This window comes from Pongo abelii, chromosome 4 (genome assembly GCF_028885655.2).
Source record: "Pongo abelii isolate AG06213 chromosome 4, NHGRI_mPonAbe1-v2.0_pri, whole genome shotgun sequence".
NCBI classification, from domain to species: domain Eukaryota; kingdom Metazoa; phylum Chordata; class Mammalia; order Primates; family Hominidae; genus Pongo; species Pongo abelii.
Genome location: NC_071989.2, coordinates 131,039,429 through 131,059,800, shown reverse-complemented (window position 1 = coordinate 131,059,800; position 20,372 = coordinate 131,039,429). Strand labels below are relative to the sequence as shown.

Here is a 20,372-nt window from a genome sequence, read left to right as displayed (position 1 = left end):
TTGTAGCATATAATAGAAAAACAGGTGTTATTTTGTTAGACTATTGATGAGGATTAATAAAAATTATACAGAACAATTATACAGTATTTTGTTAAAAGAAGTAATTTTCTTAAAAAAGTTTATAGCAGTCTTAAGAGCCATCAAGTGGTACTTTGGAAAAAATTTAATCATTAAAACACAGTTGTGCCATATAATGGAATTACATTTATATTAAAGTACAAACATGAGAGTAATAAAATATAGCTGTCTAGAATTACCTTTCAAGAGCTGCTCTCCGTTTTTCTACAAACTCAGTGGATGATGAGTCTTCTTTACCCACTTTGACCTTGGTCATCCCTTTGAAGAAGTTGAATGAGATTCATGATGACTTTATATTGCTGTGAAAGTCTTTCATAATCATTTCTTCATAATTTAAAATACACTCAAAATTTGAACTTAACAGCCCTAAACTTGTAACTGGTATCTTATCTAAAAAGCAAAAACATTTTGAGGAATTAAATCTCATGATACGTTAACATCTTTACTTGGTAAAGACTTAAAACATGAGAGAACAGATAAAATGTTTATAGTTTTCTGACCCATACTGCTTTTGTTTACAGAAAAGCTTACATCAAAAAGATCCCTTATCTGTTGTATTTTATACTCCTGGTAAATTAAAATGTGTTTCTAACCTGATATACATAATGGAATTTCAAATCAATAAATTTAAGCTCAATTAACATTTTCATTTCTCATGAGCAATAATTAAAATTCTTTACTTTGGGATGACAAAAAATAAAAGTAAATGTAATCCATGAATTTATGTTTTCCCTCCTGCAGATTCTAATTTACTTATTTACTATTTACTTATTTACTAATGTTCTTATTTACTTATCATAGCTGGTTTTACAATGGTTGAAAGAAAAAGCTCTTTCATGGAGTTATTTATAACTTCAGATTTAAAAAATAAGTCATGTTAATTATTTCTGTATGGGCAATTTAATTTCAGACTGCAGATTTTTCTCTTTTATTCTCCTGTTCTTTTTCCTTTCAAAAATGTATTCTGTGGAAACAAGGTATTGATACATGCTACAACATGAAAGAACCTTGAACATATGATGCTAAGTGGAAGGAATTTGTCACACACAAAAAAATCATCTACTGCATGATCCTTTTTACATGAAATGTCCAGAATAGGTAAATACTTAGAGAAAGAAAGTAAATTAGTGACTGCCTAGGGCTGGGGAGAATGAGGACATTAGGGGATGATGGCTAAGGGATCCCAGATTCCATTTCGGGGTAATAAAAATATTCTAAAATTGACTGTGGTAATGTATGCACAACTCTTAATATATTAAAAGCCAGTGAATTGGATACCTTCTTTTTTTTTCTTTTTCGAAACACGGTCTCTGTCACCTAGGCTGGAGTGCAGTGGCATGATCACGGTTCACTGCAGCCCCTATATCCCAGGCTCAAGCAATCCTGAGTAGCTGGGACCACCAGTACGCACCACCACACCCAGCTAATTTTTTGTAGAGACAAGATTTTGCTGTGTTGCCCAGGCTGGTCTCAAACCCCTGAGCTCAAGCAATCCAACTGCCTCGGCCTCCCAAAGTGCTAGGATTACAGGCATGTGCTACCACACCCGTCCTAGACACTTTAAATGGATGAATTATATGGTATGTAAATTATATTCCAATAAAGCCTAAATTTTAAAAATGGATTATGTAAAACCATACAATTCTTCAGTTTGGTACATCTTCAATTTGGCACATTAATTAACTTATTAATCACCTATTAATGTTTTGTTTAAAATTCCAATGGAATACAATGGCTTGAAAAGGAAAACTTAAAACTACCTCTGACTGAACTACTGGAATTGGGATGTGAATTGTTTCATAAACTCTACTTCCCTGAAAAAAAATCTCACCACTGGGTAGTTTCTTCAATGAAGTTAAAGACCTTCTATCCATTCTACTTTTTAGAGGTAATCGTTAAGGGACATTGTGACCAATAAATAAATAAATAAAACCCCAAACAACCTACCATAACTAGTTAACTTTTAATACTTTTCAACTTTGTTGCTCTAATAGTTTAAATGGAATAGTGTTCTTAGGTCAACTAAGGTCCTACCAAAGTAGTAAGTTATGTGCTAATGAAGACTCTCCCTTCAGTGGCAGTTATAAAGCTTCCCAGCAAAGAGAAGTTATGACTCTTTTTCCACACTCCCTGCTATAAGTGTAAGTTACTTGAAAACCACCAGCTATGTAATTAGAAGTTCAAAGATTAATTTGTCACTCACCTTTAATAATTATTCAAGACTTCACCATACTTTGAAGAAATTGTTTTGCTTGGCTTCATATTACTATTTGACTACATTTATTTTTTTCCTGATAATTTCTCTCTATATAAACTGTATTACATGTAGTTGCCTGAAATCCTTTTTAGAATGGTGGGGTGTGTGTGTATGTGTCTGTGTGTGCATATATATATATATATCGATATATATATCTATAGATATATATATATATATAAATATATAATATATATATATATATATATATATATAAAAATATATATATAAAGTTTTAAACAGGCCAGGCGCAGTGGCTCATGCCTGTAATCCCAGCATTTTGGGAGGCCGAGACGGGCGAATCATGAGGTCAGGAGATCGAGACCATCCTGGCTAACATGGTGAAACCCCGTCTCTACTAAAAATACAAAAAATTAGCTGGGCGTGGTGGCGGGCGCCTGTAGTCCCAGCTACGCAGGAGGCTGAGGCAGGAGAATAGCATGAACCCGGGAGATAGAGCTTGCAGTGAGCTTGCAGTGAGCCAAGATAGCACCACTGCACTCCAGCCTGGGTGACAGAGCGAGACTCCATCTCAAGAAAAAGCAAAAAAGTTTTAAACCATTTAATCCACATTAAATATATTTCAGTTGGGTGTGGTGACTCATGCCTGTAATTTCAACACTTTGGATTGAACCATCCCTGATTCAACACTTTGGATTGAACCGTCCCTATAGAACCATCCCTATAGATTTCAACACTTTGGATTGAACCATCCCTACAAAGGGGTCTTGAAAGACCAAAAAGTTAAAGAACCACTAAACTCAATTTTTGAATTAAAAAAAAGAAAGAATACAACGAATTCATCTAAATACGTTAGGTTTTGAAACTGTAACAGGTAGTAATAACATTGCTTTATAAACCTAATGTTTAAAAAAGTAAAAACAATAATTTAAAAATCAGCAAAATTTGGCTGAGCATGGTGGCTCCAGTCTGTAATCCCACCACTTTGGGAGGCCAGATGGGAGGACTGCTTGGGGCCAGGAGTTTGACACCAGCTTGGGGGAAAAAAAAATCAGCAAAATTCTTTTTTTTTTTTTTTTTTGAGATGGAGTCTCGCTCTTCTGCCCAGCCTGGAGTGCAATGGCACAATCTTGGCTCACTGCAACCTCTGCCTCCCCACTTCAAGCAATTCTCCCCTGTAAGCCTCCCAAGTAGCTGGGATTACAGGCAGGAGCCACCATGCCTGGCTAATTTTTGTATTTTTGTAGAGACAGGGTTTCACTGTGTTGGCCAGGCTGGTCTCGAATTCCTACCTCAGGCGATCCGCCCGTCTTGGTCTCCCAAAGTGCTGAGATTACAGGCATGAGCCACCATGATGGAGCCGAGATCACACCACTGCACTCCAGCCTGGGCAGCAAAGCAAGACTCCGTCTCAAAAAAAAAAACTTTCAGATTCATCTAAGTATAAAGAAAAGTAATGGTAGTGCTCACTTCAGCAGCACATATACTAAAACTGTGAATACAGAGAAGATAATTACTTTAAAGGAAAAAAAAAGAAAAAGGTAAATAAAAACCTATGACTGAAAAAGCATTGAATAAAATACTACAAAATTTTGAGATGACAGATGTCTTTTAATGGTAGGCCTATGGAGGTTTCCTCCTCTTTTGTAATTTTCTGCAGTTTCTTAACTAAGTCTTTATCGCTTATGGAAGTACAAATGTGGCCGGGCACAGTGGTTCACGTCTGTAATCCCAGCATTTTGGGAGGCCAAGGCAGGCAGATCACAAGGTCAGGAGTTCAAGACCAGACAGGCCAATATGGTGAAACCCTGTCTATACTAAAGATACAAAAAGCATTAGCCAAGCGTGGTGGTGTGTGCCTGCAGTCCTAGCTACTCAGAAGGCTGGGGCAGGGGAATCACTTGAACCCAGGAGGCGGAGGTTGCAGTGAGCCAAGATCGCACCACTGCACTCCAGCCTGGATGACAGAGTGAGACGCCATCTCAAAAAAAAAAAAAAAAAAGTAGAAATGTTTTTAAACTTTAAATTGAGGTACGAAATGAACTAAGATGAATTTAAATAGCTCTTATATGAGCCAAGGCTAGTGAGGGTCTAACACCTCCATCCCTTAGAAAAATGTTAACATATTAATAATATTAAGTATTCTCTGATTGTGCCTCAGTAAAATGGTAATCAAATGACCCTAAAAGGTTAGGGCTTCCAACTGCTTTTAACTTGGTAAATTTCAACCCAATTTTTTTTTTGAGACGGAGTCTCACTCTGTTGCCCAGGCGTGATCTCAGCTCACTGCAACCTCCGCCTTCTGAGTTCAAGTGATTTTCCTTCCTCAGCCCACCGAGTAGCTGGAATTACAGGCACGTGCCACCATGCCTGGCTAATTTTTGTATTTTACTAGAGACAGGGGTTTCACCATGTTGGCCAGGCTGGTCTCGAACTCCTAACCTCAAGTGATCTTCCTACCTTGGCCTCCCTAAGTGCTGGGATTACAGGTGTGAGCCACCACACACGGCCTCAACCCAATATTTAACATTACTGTATTACATAAACAAAAATCCTCAAGTGTTAGAAAATAAAACTATTACCAATACATTCTTCAATCCATGCATGATTAGTATAAATGAAATATTTAAATTCAGTTATCTCTACACATTATAAAATGTTGACAGTGAATGATTAAGAAATCCACAAATCTATACAGTTAAAACTGAACTAGTAACAGTAACAAAAATTAATTTTTGAAAAATTTGTGCTTACCTACTATACTCTTTTCTGGAGCTGGTGGCACAATATAACCAACATGTAAATACTTGCTTGCTAATTTGCTGTGCAAACCAAGAAAGTCGCTGAATCTTCTTTTCACTGAAAATTCACTCTTACTGAACATGGAAAGAGAAGTCTACAAGTGAAGAAGAGGTATTTCAAATTTTGAATAGCAAGCAATTATTCCACAAGTTAATGTTATACATAATTGTGAACACATACATATATCTACTTTGCAAAAGAATGCAGAGTATCTAACTAATGTGGTATATACGGTTCTAACTAAAAAAAACCTAAACCATAGATGTATTTTACAGAATCTTAATAGGACAAAAAAGTATTTGCATTATTCTATCTTAACTGATCTTATTCACTCTATTTATGCTAATAATTCTTAAATCTTTACATCTGGCCCAGATGTCTTTCAAAGCTTCAGTCCAATATATCCAAATACCCCTCCACTTAAATCTCACTGGCACTTCAAACTTACCCTATTTCCCCCTGCTGGAACATAAGTTCTATAAGATGCCACCCTTGTCTGTATTGTTTACTACTATACCCCAGTGCTTGCAACAAAGCTTGACACCATGGTAGGTGTTTAATGAATATTTATCCAATGAATTAACAACTGTCATCCTCGACCTCACTGTGTTCCTGCCCATGTTGCCTTTCTCCATGGATCACGCTCACAGCTGCAAAGTCCCTCTAGTCAATAACCTAGGCATCCTTCTCCTTCCTCACCCATTACATCCAAGTCCTGTCAATTCTACCGCCTACATAACTCAAGAAGCCACTTATTTTGCTCATCTCCAGAACCATTTTCTTAGTATAAAGTATTACTGCTTACAGCTAGAATTGCTGTGACAGACACGCTCTTTTAAGATTTAAAGGCATACAATCCTTTAATCATTGCAGTGTCCCTTTAACTGGAAATGCTGACCTCTACTTTGACCCTCCCAATTCATACTGAGGCCAAAGAAATATTTCTAAAACAAAAACCTAATTGTGCCACACTCTTCTTTGAACTTCTTTAATGGCTCTCCATTATACTTAGGATGAAGCCAAACTCCTTAAAATGTGGCTGCTCATAATACACAAAGGCTTACTGCCGAACAATTCAATTATGCATCACTTCTTGGAGAGTCTAGAAAGCACAATGCTTTCTTGACTTTTGGCTTTTGCATAAGCAAATTCCTCACCTGGAACAAGCATTCTTCTTCTTCCCCCACTCCTCCCCATCATTTCCCTCACCTATGTCTTGGCTTAGGCATCCAGAGGTCTAAATCAGGTCCCATCCTGCATACTCTCACTGAACACTACATATCAAACCACTCACAACTCATTGTACCTACTTCTTGGCAATCTTTATTAGGTGGTAACCTTTATAAAGACAGGGATCACTTCTACCTTAATCATAGCCATATCCTCATACTACACATAATGAGGGCTCGATAGTTTTTTTAAAAGCACAAAAAGCTCACCTTTGTTGTTACTCTATATGCCATATAGGCATTCATGCCATCACCTACAAAAAAAGTCAAACACTACTATTAAAATCACATGCATAAAAATAAAACTCATTTAATACTATACTGATGTATAAAGAAAAACAATACAAAACCAACAAACTAATAAAAAGTAAATACAAAATATAGTAAGTATTGACTCACCAACTTTTTCTGGATCTGATACACCAATTTCTATGTCAAAAATATCTCCATTTGCTTCTTCTTCAATCTAGAAAGTATAATTTATTTTTTGGCATTAAAAATTATAATTTAAATTATTGTCATGACACTAATTTTTATCACCTATTTTCTGTAAGAGTCACTGTCACAACAAATAATTTAGCCACCTAGCACTTCATTTTTGAAAAACAATAAAAACTTTCACATTTCCTGACTTTATAAATAAAATACACACACACACACACACACACACACACACACACACACACACACGAAAAAGACCATTTGGAGAAGTAACAATTTTTTTTTTTTTTTTTAAAGACAGAGTCTTGCTCTGTTGCCCAGGCAGGAGTACAGTGGCTCAATCTCAGCTCACTGCAACCTCCACCTCCTGGGTTCAAGCAATTCTCATGCCTCAGCCTCTCAAGTAGCTGGGATTACAGGTGTCTGCCACTACACCCGGGTGATTTTTGTATTTTTACTAGAGACGGGGTTTCACCATGTTGGCCAGGCTGGTTTTGAACTCCTGACCTCAGGTGATCTGCCCACCTCGGTCTCCCAAAGTGCTGGGATTACAGGCGTGAACCACTGCGCCCAGCCCAAAATCTCATGTTAATTCCTCAGATGTAGAAAAAATGTTTTAGTCTTTTTGTACAAATATTGTGGAATTTTTTGTTCTATATACTGAATCTTCAGATTCAGGTTCTTAAAAAATTACCTCCTTAATTAATTTTAATACTAGCATTTTTCAAAGTTCTATCTATACCCTTTAATACCAAGGAGGTAGTAGTCATTACTTTTACCAGTACAACCTTACATACCAGCAGAAGTGATTATACTGAAAAGCAACTTCAGTATCAAGATTTCTCTAATTATCTAATAAACACGTTCTTCTGGACGCGAAGGAAAGCATTATAAACCTCAGTGAAAAAGCAGTAAGTGGGAAAAATGACAACCCTATGTCAAGACTTCAGAGAAGCCCTTGTAAATGCCATTAAAAATAAGCAATCCAAACATTAGCTCTGCAGGAAAGCTTTGTTATTCTCAAGCACAAAGTTCAGAGATTATTCAACTTTGCAAATTTTTCAAGGCAATTATTAATAGTCTAACACTATCTAAATGAAAAGTGTTTCGAACCATAATTGTTTTATTTCAAGGTTGTCTTCTTGTACAGATATTTTTAAAGTAAAACTTTTAAAAATCATTACATAAAAAGTATATAAATTTTAAGTGTACAGTTCAACAAAGCTCACAAAGTGAACACGTTTGTAACCAGAACCTAAATCAGAAATAAGCATCATCACTACAGCTCAGGAGGCCCTCTTATGCTTCCCCTCCAGTTACAACCCATTCTTTACCTGCCAACATAACCACTACTCTGACATCTAGCACTGTACCTTAGTTTTACCTGTTTTTAAAGTTCATCTATTAGAATTATGTAAGTATTCTTTTATGTCTTATTTCTCTTAATATTATGTTTGCGAGATTGTTCATATTTTTCATGTGGTTGTTACTTAATCATGGTCATTTTAAGGACATATTTCCATGAATGACTTTTAAATATATAATTTTGCCATTAAAATAATCTCCGTATAATTTTTCTTTTCCAAATTCACCTTGTCAGAAATTACTGCCAAATCATGAGAATGTACCTTTAACTGATATACATCCTCCCTTCTTTTTCAATATCAACCTTTAAGTATTAACAGCATTTATTACAAATTTTATCAAATAAATTTACTCAAAATATCACTTTATTGTGATTAAGTTTTCAAAGCACTTTTATATATCATCTGACCAACAGAGACACCCTAGGAAACGCACACTATTATCATAAAATCAGAAATGAAAAACTCCTTCACTTAACAAGGTAAATGATATGCCCAGGTCACTGGGTAGAGTGGGGGAAGATAGAAGCCAGATCCCATAACTCATTTAGTCCAATATTCTTTTCCCCAAATGTCTGAAAGGCTTTGATTAGAAATGACTAACAGCAGAGTGATGTTGGGTGGGGAAAAAAGGTATATATTTACATATTAATTTAGAACACATTTTCCTGTACCTCTTCCCTGGATCTATCAAAGATCACGGGAGCAGACATACTCTTTGATTCAATTCTAGGAGCAATGAGTGTAGTAGGAGTGACAGGTGTGACTGCAGGAGAAGGTTCCGAGGATAGGATAGGTTCCCTTTCAGGGCTGTCCAAAGAAACTTCTTCTGTGGCTTCTAGACATAGATTAAACAAGTTAGTTAAGAACACTGGCAAGCAAACCCCCAATATTCTACACAGCAGTTAATGGATTATAAAAAGTATTTTTATATTACCCACAAATATAAAAATAATGTCATTTAAAAATAATTGTCACAAAGGAATTTTATGCATCCTTATTTATCACAACTTTAAAACCAACTGTAACTCTGTTGGTTTTAGAAAGAATCCTATTAAGTTAGCTTAATTATACTAGTGGTAGGGATAAGGCTGAAAGAAAAGCAATGATGCAGATGATTCCACATTCATGTTTGGATTTGTAACATCTTATACTTGTGGTAACTTACCTTTCAAATATTTATTTACACTAATATTATGATTATTTTATACATATAAACACAAATTTTATGGTGGAAGTCTGTCTACAACTATTTTAACTTGGATTAAAAACTGGTTAGGAAAAGCTACAAAGTTAGTAATCTAAAGCAATTAATTGCTAAAGATTACTGGATATTAATTAGTTGGATACACAAATATGACACAAAACAAATAGGTGTTTAGGTTTTAAATTAACATGCCCACTCACTTGAAAAATCTAATACTAATAATTTTAAAACATCAAACCAAATCAATAAACTGAATGTCTACAGGCTACATAACATTGTGCTAAGTACAACAGAAAAACACACAAAAATGTAAAATATCATACCTGCCCTCAGAGAGTTTATAATTTAGTTGGGGAAAACAAGACATAAGCATGTGGGATGTTAAATAATAATAAAAGACTTAAATAATAGCCAGGCAAACAATGATAAGAATGTTACAAGACATTTAATTGCTACATGAGCTACAGAACAAACACTACAATTTGAGTTGAGCTGGGAGACAAAAATCAGGAACAGTTTACAAAATGGATCTGAGAAGACTGAAATGGGTAGAGAAAAAATGAAGAAAGAATTCCATGATAATGGAATAATAGCATATGCAAAAAACAGAGCCAGGAAAGGGAAAATTACAATTGGTGGCCATAATGTAAACTACAACTTTGCTAGTTTGTAGAATTGATACTAGGAAAGGAAGGCAGGACCTCAAGGAAAACACAGGACCAGGCCAGTGGTTTCTAACCTGAGGTTCTTAGATTCTTAGAGGTTCAAGATGGTGGTAATGATAGTCAGTGAACAATTTTAATTTTAATACCTCAAGGTATAGCAGTAATAGCATATTTACCTGAAATAAGGTTATACATGTCAACATTTTATCAAGCTATTCTTACTGGTTATCTCATGTTGATGAGATCCTTACTTGGTATAGATGATCTCTTTACTTTTTCATATTAAAAGTGAAAATGATCAATAACTAAAAATCTTTCAAACTACGGTAACCAGAGGAAGGAAAATGGACTATATATGTTGAAACAGGCTATAGATAAGCCCACCGTAACAAAATAAAAGCTTATATGCAACTTCAGGCTGTGGTGATTGCTGGTATTTATTACTCTTTTTGTAAAGAAATGAAACCAGTGAGTAATATGATAAAGTAAAAAAAAGGTAGTATATCAAAGCTACAAGTGTGAGATATTTACAACAATAAGCAAAACAACAAGCGCCAAACAAAACAAAAACCCCAGAATCTGAAAGAGGCACTGTTATTTGGCAACAGACCCACAGGCAAAATATTGTGAGAGATAGTAACTTTATTGAGAAATCAGTACAGATAAAGTCATTTGAACTTTTTAATCACATTTTACTTTACTGATACTGAGTTCTGTGTCATTAACACTAACAGGCTGCTTCATTCAAAAATTGTAGGATTTAGATTCAACATACATATATATAAGCTGTCTTAAATTTTCTTCATGACACCTTTTAGCTTAAGTAAACCAATATATTACAAATTCACAAGGTTTAATTTAAAGCAGACCTAAAGGTTCAGGAAGATGCTTCATAGGTGCTAACTATAAAGATTAATTTTTCCTTGGAGACATACTTTGAGACATGTATGAACTGATTATGTCAATGTCACTAGAGCAATATCTATATTCTCTCCTCTGGTATAGGAGGGACAAATCGAGTATAGGTTTCTCATTACTGGACAATAGTTTTCACCATCCCAGTAACATATGCTGCTCCCTATTATAGTTTCCTAGAACCATACTCCTCCACAGAAGGAGAAATGCTACACCTGTTAAAATGTATTATAAATAAGAACCAAGTATAATACTCATTCATTCATACAAAAATGATCAGATTAGGTCTTCAGTCACTTAATGATGTCATTATGAAATACAGCTGAGTTTAAGATGAAAGCTAAAGCATAAAAAATGTTTCTATTTTTGGGTTAACAAAGGAGACAGATGACTATGTTTATTGTTCTTTAGTTCCCATCTCTCTCTTTTTTTAAAACAAACACTGATATTCACCATATTTGATTCACAGAATTTAGTATAGACTGCTAGGTAGAATAAAACACTATAAAGGTTTTTCTGGCTGGGCTCAGTGGCTCACACCTGTAATCCCAATACTTTGGGAGGCCCAGGTGGGAGGACTGTTTGAGGCCAGGAGTTCAAGACCAGCCTGGGCAACATAGCAAGATCCCATCTCTACAAAACATGAACAAATTAGCCAGGTATAGTGGCACATGTCTGAAGTCTTAGCTACTTGAGAAGCAAGGGCTGGAGAATTGTTTGTGCCCAGGAGTTCAAAGCTGCTGTGAGCTATGATGGCACGGCTATACTCCAGCTTGGGTGACAGAGTGAGACCTGTCTTAAAATTGTTTTTAATTTTTTTCCAACCAAGCTAAGTGGGCAAATATCACTGTACAGTCCTCACTTGGCTAACTCTTTGATCAGCTGTGCATACTGCTAAGAAAAAAAAAAACCTTGCATGTACACAAACACACATAGACACAGTTCTGTTGTTACAGTACGGTTTAAACATACTCATCTACATAGAAATCTGAGACTATAGCGTGAAGGAGTCTTTAAGAAAATGGATAATTTAAAACCTCTATGTATGACCCTATACTATTAAAGGAATACACAGAATTTTAGATTAGTACTTGCTAAGCAGAGAAAGAACTTGTGTCATCTTTTAGCATAAGATACAAATACTATGAAACAACTTTGAAAGACTGCCTGGAAAAAAGTCCATGAAAGGACACAATAACAAATACTGAAATATTACAACTTTGGTTAACGGTGATTTTGACTCTAAGTTGTTAGCTGGCTTAAAATTTTAAAAAGAGAACATGATTGGTATTTGGTATCATACTTTTAGTTTTGTGACATAATAAAATATGTGAATTCATCTCCAGTGACAACTTCTCATGGAATGAATCAAGGTGTAAATTATATGGATTTTTGTGATGGAGGATTGTATCTTCAAACACGTTTGTACAAAAAAACAGAATGGTTTGAATATTGAACCACTATGAAAGTTGAGAACATAATTATTCATTTTTTCTCTTTTTCTCTTTTTCCTTTTTCATGTGAGATGGGTAATGTGCCAATACTGTAGCAAGGTTTGAGGGAGGCACATCTCAAAGATTAGAGATTAATGTGAAGTCCCAATCTCATAAGTTAAAAATGTTTAGTGTGAAAATCCCAAGCTTCTGAGCCACAAAAGAATCCATGTATATTAAATTTTAACTCAATGAAAGCCAGTTCAGGTAAATTAGGCTATTAAACACACAAAATAAAATTTACCATTTTCATTTTTTGTGTCATTAATTTTAAGGAAGATGTTACTTTTTAATATTAAAACATTAATTTTAATTTTAAAGCAGATAATTGTTAAAGAGAGTCCTTCTTAAGTTAGGATGAACTACACCAAATCCTGCCCCTGTATCAAAAACAAATTCCTTAAGCATCAATTTATTCACCTAAAAGTGGGTCAAATGGAACAGATGGTAAATAGTACAGCAATTTATTAAAACAGCTTTCAAACATAAATATAGAATAATTTTTAAATCCATAGTTTAATTTTGCTTTGGGACAACTTCTAAGCAATAAAAAAGTATAATCACTGCTATTTCTCAAAGTATGAACATCACAATCATTAGTCTTTTGCATCTAAGTACTGCCCCCAATCAAATTATAATATATAATTTATTCTCAAATGCTTACAGCCAGAAAGAACCACATTTTTGCTTCTCTGGACAGTCCACATTTTTCATAGAGTGATGTGACTGGAAATTCCCCATCCTTCTAAGTTGTTACAAGAGCTGCCACTAACACTTTATATAGAATTTCAGTTTTGTTTTAGACATTTTCTATCTAATAGAAAATATACTGCAATTGACCATTATTAAAAAATAAATACATGACAATTACCTGCAAAAAGATCTTCTCTGTCATCATCTAATACAACTTCTGTGGGTTTTGGGCCATTGGAGTTTGCACTAATATCTTCTGCAGGAAGACTAGTTGGTTCTGGAGATGATGGACTTGACTGTTAAAAAAGAACAATAATAGGTAATGGATTGGCATGTTTACCTGTTGTAATTCTGTCACCATGTACTACAGAAATAGAACATTCTCTTGATAAGAATGGAGGAAAGAACAAGAACAGCTATTTATATTTCCTCCTCTGAGAGTAAGAATGAACTAATAACACACTTTTAACTCATCATCCTTCTTAACAAAAAGTCACTTAAAATTTAAAAAAGAAAACCTTTCTTTTCTTTTCATTTTTGAGACAGGGTCTCACTCTATGGCCCAGGCTGGAGTGTAGTGATGTGAGCTTGGTTCACTGCAGCCTTGACCTCCCAGGCTCAAATGATCCTTCCACCTCAGCCTCCAGGGTAGCTGGGACTAAAAGTGCACGTCACCACACCTGGTTATTTATTTATTTATTTATTTTTTGTAGAGATGGGGTTTCACCATGTTGCCCAGCTTGAACTCCTGAGCTCAAGTGATCCTCCCACCTCAGCCTCCCAAAGTGCTGGGATTACAGGTGTATGCCAACGCCCCTGGCCAGAAAACCTTTCCTAGTCATCCTTTTTGGAGGTACTAGTTTATCATACTGAGTTATAATTAACAAAAACCAAATTTACACAGTCATATACAATAGAACCAAAACCACATCATGTCCCTTGATTTTCAAAAATCCCTAATTTTGTTTTTGTTATTGCCATGTTTGTTTGTTTTTTTTTCCTGGTGGGGGCAGATACACCCAAACACCAAAATTCCACGTAACTCAACAGATCCTGAAAACATGTCACATGTCCAAGAAGTTCAAAGCACTATTTTACTATAAGAGGAAAACTTACTACTAGTTGAATTAAGACCAATTATTCTAAAATTTCTATTGCTTCAAACTAAAAATGTGACCTCTCAAGACATTTATATTTCATCTAAGCTAATGACTATTCTTGTACCATTTTTTTTTTTAAAGACACAGTCTCATTCTATTGCCCAGGCTGGAGTGCAATGGTGCAATCTTGGCTCACTGCAACCTCCACCTCCTGGGTTCAAGTGATTCTCCTGCCTCAGCCTCCCAAATAACTGGGATTACAGGCATGCACCACCATGCCCGGCTAATTTTTGTATTTTTAGTACAGACAGGGTTTCACCATGTTGGTCAGGCTGGTCTCGAACTCCTGACCTCAGGTGATCCACCCGCCTCGGCCTCCCAAAGTGCTGGGATCACAGGAATGAGCCATTCTTATACTTCTTTAACCTTAACGTATAATGAGTAACACAATGAAACCTAGAGTGTGTAGCTTTTATCTTTATTATGGTTTTTGTATTACAATAGTTAAAATCAGGTCTTTTTTTTTTTTTTTTGAGACAGAATTTTGCTCTTCTTGCCCAGGCTGGAGTGCAATGGCGTGATCTCAGCTTACTGCAACCTCTGCCTCCCGGGTTCAAGCAATTCTCCTGCCTCAGCCTCCCGAGTAGCTGGGATTACAGGTGCCCGCCATCACGCCCAGCTAATTTTTTTTTGTATTTTTAGTAGAGATGGGGTTCACCCTGTTGGCCAGGCTGGTCTCGAACTCCTGACCTCAGGTGATCCACCTGCCTTGGCCTCCCAAAGTGCTGGGATTATAGGCGTGAACCACTGTGCCTGGCCAAAACCAGGTCTTTTAAAAACCTTTTTATTGAAGTATAACACAAAAAAACTGTATATATCAAAAGTGTACAGCTAGATAGTTTCAAAAACTCAACATACCTATGCAAATGCACTTGGATCATGAAAGACCATTACCATCAAACCTAGAAGTTCCACTTATGCTCCCTCCCATTCTTTACCATGCGGGCTTCTACCAGTATGGATCAATTATTCCTATTTTTGCTCTTCATAAAATACAGCCATATGGTACTTATTTTTTGTGTTTGGTTTTTGGTCCTAATGTTACTATGTATGTAAGATTCTTCCATATTGTTCTGTGTAGTAGCAGACCACTCATTATCATAAGTGTATAATATTTCATTGTGTGAATACCATACTTGAACCACTCTAGTGTTGATAAGCACTTAGATGTTTATCAATTTTTTACTATTAATACTATCAATAGTGCTGCTATGAATTTTCTAGTTCATCTTTTAGTGAACATGTAAACAAATGTTTGTATAAACCTAAGAATGGAACAGCTGGCTCACAGGGTAGATGAATGTTCAGCTTTAGAAGTTATTAGTAAACAATCTTCTAAAGTGGTTGTATAATTTTACACTCCCACCAGCGGCATATGAAACTTTGTTGCTCCAATTCCTTGCCAACATTTTGATACATTCCATTTTTTTCACTTTCGCTACTCTAGCATGTAGAGTATGTACCATTGTGTTCTGAATTTGCATTTCCATGATAAGTAATGATGGTGAGCAATTTTTCATATGTTTAAAGGGAATTTAGATATCCTTTTGTGAAGAATCTCTTCAAATATTTTGTTCATTTTTCTATTGTTTCTATTGATTTGCAGAAGTTCCTTATATATTCTGGATAAAAATTCTTTGTCAGATATATATTAATAATTTAGTCTCCCAATCTTTGGTTTACCTTTTTACTTTCTTAATGGTAGATTGTGCAATAGAATTTCTTAATTAAAGGCAAATTGTATCAATATTTTCTTGTATAGTTACTAAGCAATTTTTTTTTTTTTTTTTTGAGATGAAGTTTCACTCTTGTTGCCCAGGCTGGGGTGCAATGGCACGATCTCACTGTAACCTCCACCTCCCGGGTTCAAACGATTCTCCTGCCTCAGCCTCCCAAGTAGCCAGGACCACAGGCACCCGCCACCACGCCCAGCTAATTTTTTTTGTATTTTTAGTAGAGAAGGGGTTTCACCATGTTGATGTGGCTGGTCTTGAAAACCTGACCTCAGGTGATCCACCCGCCTCAGCCTCCCAAAGTGTTGGGATTACAGGTGTGAGCCACCGCGCCCAACAGTTACTAAGCATTTTGTAGGATCAATAGTCTTTTGATGCCACTCCTAATTAATAAGATTTTCTCATCAGCCTTTTAAGTAAACTACCCTCAATGGCACAAAAATATCTCTTTAGAACATTCAAAGTAGTTTCAAACTCTTATAGGAAAATTTAAAGAGGCTTTCTTTTCTCTTGAGAACTAATTTTTAAAGTCCCAAATTCTCACAAAAGTGGGCCTCTCTTTAACTTAGCAACTTTCACTTAAAGGAATTTAAAGAACAAGTTTGTGTATTATTCCCTCTGAAAGTACTCCTGACAACCTTAACTGTAACTCTAGAAAAGTCTGACTGGGTGACTGGCCTATATGCGTCTATAGAGTACCTACCTCTGTCATAATTTCTCTTACCACATTATAAGTATTATCTGTTTTATAGACTGCACGCTGTACATAGAAAGGAAGAGTATCTCATCTTGTTCACTACTCTTTACTCAGTATCTGGCAGTGAAACACTCAATGACTATCATTTAACTGAGTTTTAAGAAAACAATGATGGATATGTCAAAGAATTAACCACAAGTTTGTCAATCAGATGTTCTATATTACTATAAAAATTGAGGGCCAGGCGCAGTGGCTCACGCCTGTAATTCCAGCACTCTGGGAGGCCAAGGCAGGCGGATCACCTGAGGTCAGGAGTTCGAGACCAGCCTGACCAACACGGAGAAATCTCATCTCTACTAAAAATACAACATTAGGCTGGGCGCAGTGGCTGACGCCTGTAATCCTAGCACTTTGGGAGGCCAAGGCAGGTGTATCACTTGAGGTCAAGAGTTCGAGACCAGCCTGGCCAATGTGGTGAAACCCCATTTCTACTAAAAATACAAAAATTAGCCAGGCGTGGTGGCGGGCGCCTGTAATCCCAGCTACCCAGGAGGCTGAGGAAGGAGAATCTCTGGAACCCAGGAGGCAGAGACTGCAGTGAGCTGATACTGTGCCACTGCACTCCAGCCTGGGCGACAGGGCAAGACTCCGTCTCGAAAAAAAGTAGCCGGGCATGGCGGTGCATGTCTGTAATCCCAGTTACTCGGGAGGCTGATGCAGGAGAATTGCTTGAACCCGGGAGGCAGAGGTTGTGGTGAGCCAAGATCACACCATCGCACTCCAGCCTGGGCAACAAGAACGAAACTCTGTCTCAAAAAACAAAAAAAAAAAATTGAAATAGCCTATAGTGCATCCACATAAAAATAAGGCAAAGTGGCTCCAATATCTATTAATGATAAAAACTTTCAGTAAACTAGTAATAGAGGTTATCCTGATAAAGAATATCTACAAAAAGCCTACAACTAACATCATACTTAATAGTGAGAAATTTGAAGCTTTCCCAGTAAAATCAGGAACAAAACAAGGTTGTCCCCTTTTACCACTTCTTTTCAACATCATACTGAAAGTTCTAGCTGCATGCAAAAAGACAAGAAAAGGAAGTAAAAGGCAGAAAGACTGGGAAGAAGAAACAACTGCCTTTCTTGGTAGGTGACCCAATTCAGAAATCCAGACATTTTCCCAAAGTCCTACTTCTCTCTTACCACCCACATCTTCCATAACTAGCCAATTCCCCTATCTTCTATCCTTTCTCTCACTTATATGTATCTCTGCTGCGACAACCCAAAACCATTTTTTTTTTTGCCCAACCAAAGTGAACTGTCTTACTATCTTCTTCCCCAACTTCCAGTATATTCTTCATATTGCTACAAGGAAATCTAAAAATCTATGTGTTGCTCGTAGTTCTTCAATGACTTCTCATTGACTATGGTCTAAAAGCTAACCCCCTTTGCATACATACAAAGTAAGTAACTAGTTTTTCCCATAAACCCTCATCTGCTGCCACACACCATCTTTCTATGATGTGCATTTTATGCTCACTGATGTAACGAGAAATTGTTTGCAGTTCTCCCAATATAACATACTGTATTTTATCTTGCTTTTGTAGAAAACAGAAATACAAAGAGGTCAAGTTACAGCCAAGAGTTAGCCCCCAGGAGGATCCACCCACGTGATCCCTACCTCCAAGAATCCACATCTTTGTATGTATCCTCCCTTCCACACTGTATCAGGGTAGATCTGTGTGACCAACAGCATACAGCAGAAATGATAGTATGTCACTTCTGACATTAGGTTATAAATGACTGTGGCTTCCAACTTGGTTGGTCTTGTGCTTACCCTTTCTCTTTGACCACTCATTGGGAAAAATGGGTTGTCAGATGCTGAGCAGTCTATAGAGACGTCATGTGGCAAGGATATGAAGGTTCCTCTTAATGGCCATGAGAGTGAGCTTAGACGTGGATCCTCCTCAGCTAGTCACGGTGGCTCACGCCTGTAATCTCAGCACTTTGGGAGGCTGAGGTGGGCGGATCACCTGAGGTCAGGAGTTCAAGACCAGCCTGGCCAACATACAGAAACCCCATCTCTATTAAATATACAAAAAAATTAGCCAGGCATAGTGGCGCATACCTGTAGTCCCAGCTACTTGGGAGGCTGAGGCAGGAGCATAGCTTGAACCCGGGAGGCGGAGGTTGCAGTGAGCTGAGATCACACCACTGCACTCCAGCCTGGGCAACAGAGTAAGATTCTGTGAGAAAAAAAAAAAGTGGATCCTCCTCAGCTGTCAGATGACTGCAGCACTGGCAGAAATCCTGACTACAATTGTATGAGAGACCTTGGATGAGAATACCTAGCTAGCTAAGCTGCTCCTGGATTTCCAACCCTTAAAAACTGTGATATAATGTTTATTATTTTAAGTTGCTAATGTGTTACACAGCAACAGATAACTCATACAAGTGGTAAGCCAACTAGAGCCTCTCTCTCTGATTATAACTAAAGCCTATAGATAAAATTAAAAAGGTACTTGAGGAATCTAAAAAGTAAACAAATTCTGACAGATCATAAAAGGTAGAGAGTCTATTCGTTTTCTCTTTTCTCTAATAGTTTTGTCCTGAAAGTGGGCCTCAGTCACAGACCTGTGCAATGGTATAGAGACAGAGACAGCTAAACTCTGGTAGAAATCTCATCTTTATGGCCAGATGAACCAGACAAAGGGGTCATATGAGCTAAGGAGTATGTGTATATGAATAAATCCCTGTTTTTTCCCCCTCTTTTCTCTTGTAAGATTTGCTGAAAGCAAGTCCCAGGCATGGAGCTGCACTACAGGAGCTACAGCACAGGTAGACAAAACGCCAAAAGAAACCTCATCTTTCAGGCTAGAGGAAGTGTGTGTGTGTGTGTGTGTGTGCGCGTGCGTGCGTGCGTGCGTGTGTGTGTGTGGTGGGGAAGGGGGGGCGGTCTTGTAAACTGAAGAATATGGGGAAAATCCCAGAGAAAAAACTGGAGAAGGGGATCTCCTAATTCTGTGAATGAATGTGTGCAAATCTCAGGGTCAACCCGGAGCAGCACATGTGCAGCCAAACAGCACAGCAATTCTCACAGACTGGAAAACTCAATTGATACTTAGGTCACTGTCAAAGTCCCAGACTAAGACCTGAGTGGTGCCTGCATGAGACAGACCTGAAGAAGCAAAAGCTTTGAAAATTGAACTGAGATTAGAACCACTGCCCACAGAAGGCAAAACAGAAATTTGGAATCTGAACCTAAGCAAGTTGATTGCCTGACCAAACAAAAAAATAAACAAAAAATCCCAATAGTCTCCAGAGGATTATAACAGGATGCAGAGCCTACACAATATAACATTTGGGATGTTTAAGATACAGTCCAAAATTATTTGTCATAAAGAGTCCAAAAAATGTGACCAAATCTTAAGAGAAAAGACAATCAACAGATGTCAATCTAGAAATAACCCAGATGTTGAATGTATTATTTTTTTAAACTTTTAAAAGCATTTCTAACTATATTGCATGAAGTAAAGGTAAACATATTTGAAGTGAATGAAATGACAGCTCTCAGCAAAGAAACAGAAGCTGCTGCAAAAAAAGAAAGCTGCTACAAAAAAAGAAAGAAAACAAAATGTTAGAACTGAAAAAAAAAAATTACCTGAAACAAAAAATTCACAT

The 20,372-nt window shown here is 36.8% G+C and overlaps 1 protein-coding gene and 1 pseudogene across 2 annotated transcripts in view; both read right to left on the bottom strand.

Moving 5' to 3' along the window:
* Positions 1 to 20,372, bottom strand: part of SNX2 (sorting nexin 2) — a 54,838-nt gene that overhangs the window by 20,899 nt on the left and 13,567 nt on the right. For both annotated transcript variants that reach the window (XM_009240983.3, NM_001132498.1), the window contains 6 exon segments: positions 13,281 to 13,398; positions 8,804 to 8,967; positions 6,724 to 6,790; positions 6,535 to 6,578; positions 5,048 to 5,189; positions 258 to 336 (listed from right to left, as the gene is read on the bottom strand). In XM_009240983.3, the coding sequence (XP_009239258.1) occupies positions 258 to 336; positions 5,048 to 5,189; positions 6,535 to 6,578; positions 6,724 to 6,790; positions 8,804 to 8,967; positions 13,281 to 13,398 (614 nt within the window).
* Positions 12,436 to 12,576, bottom strand: LOC112133660 (small nucleolar RNA U13; annotated as a pseudogene).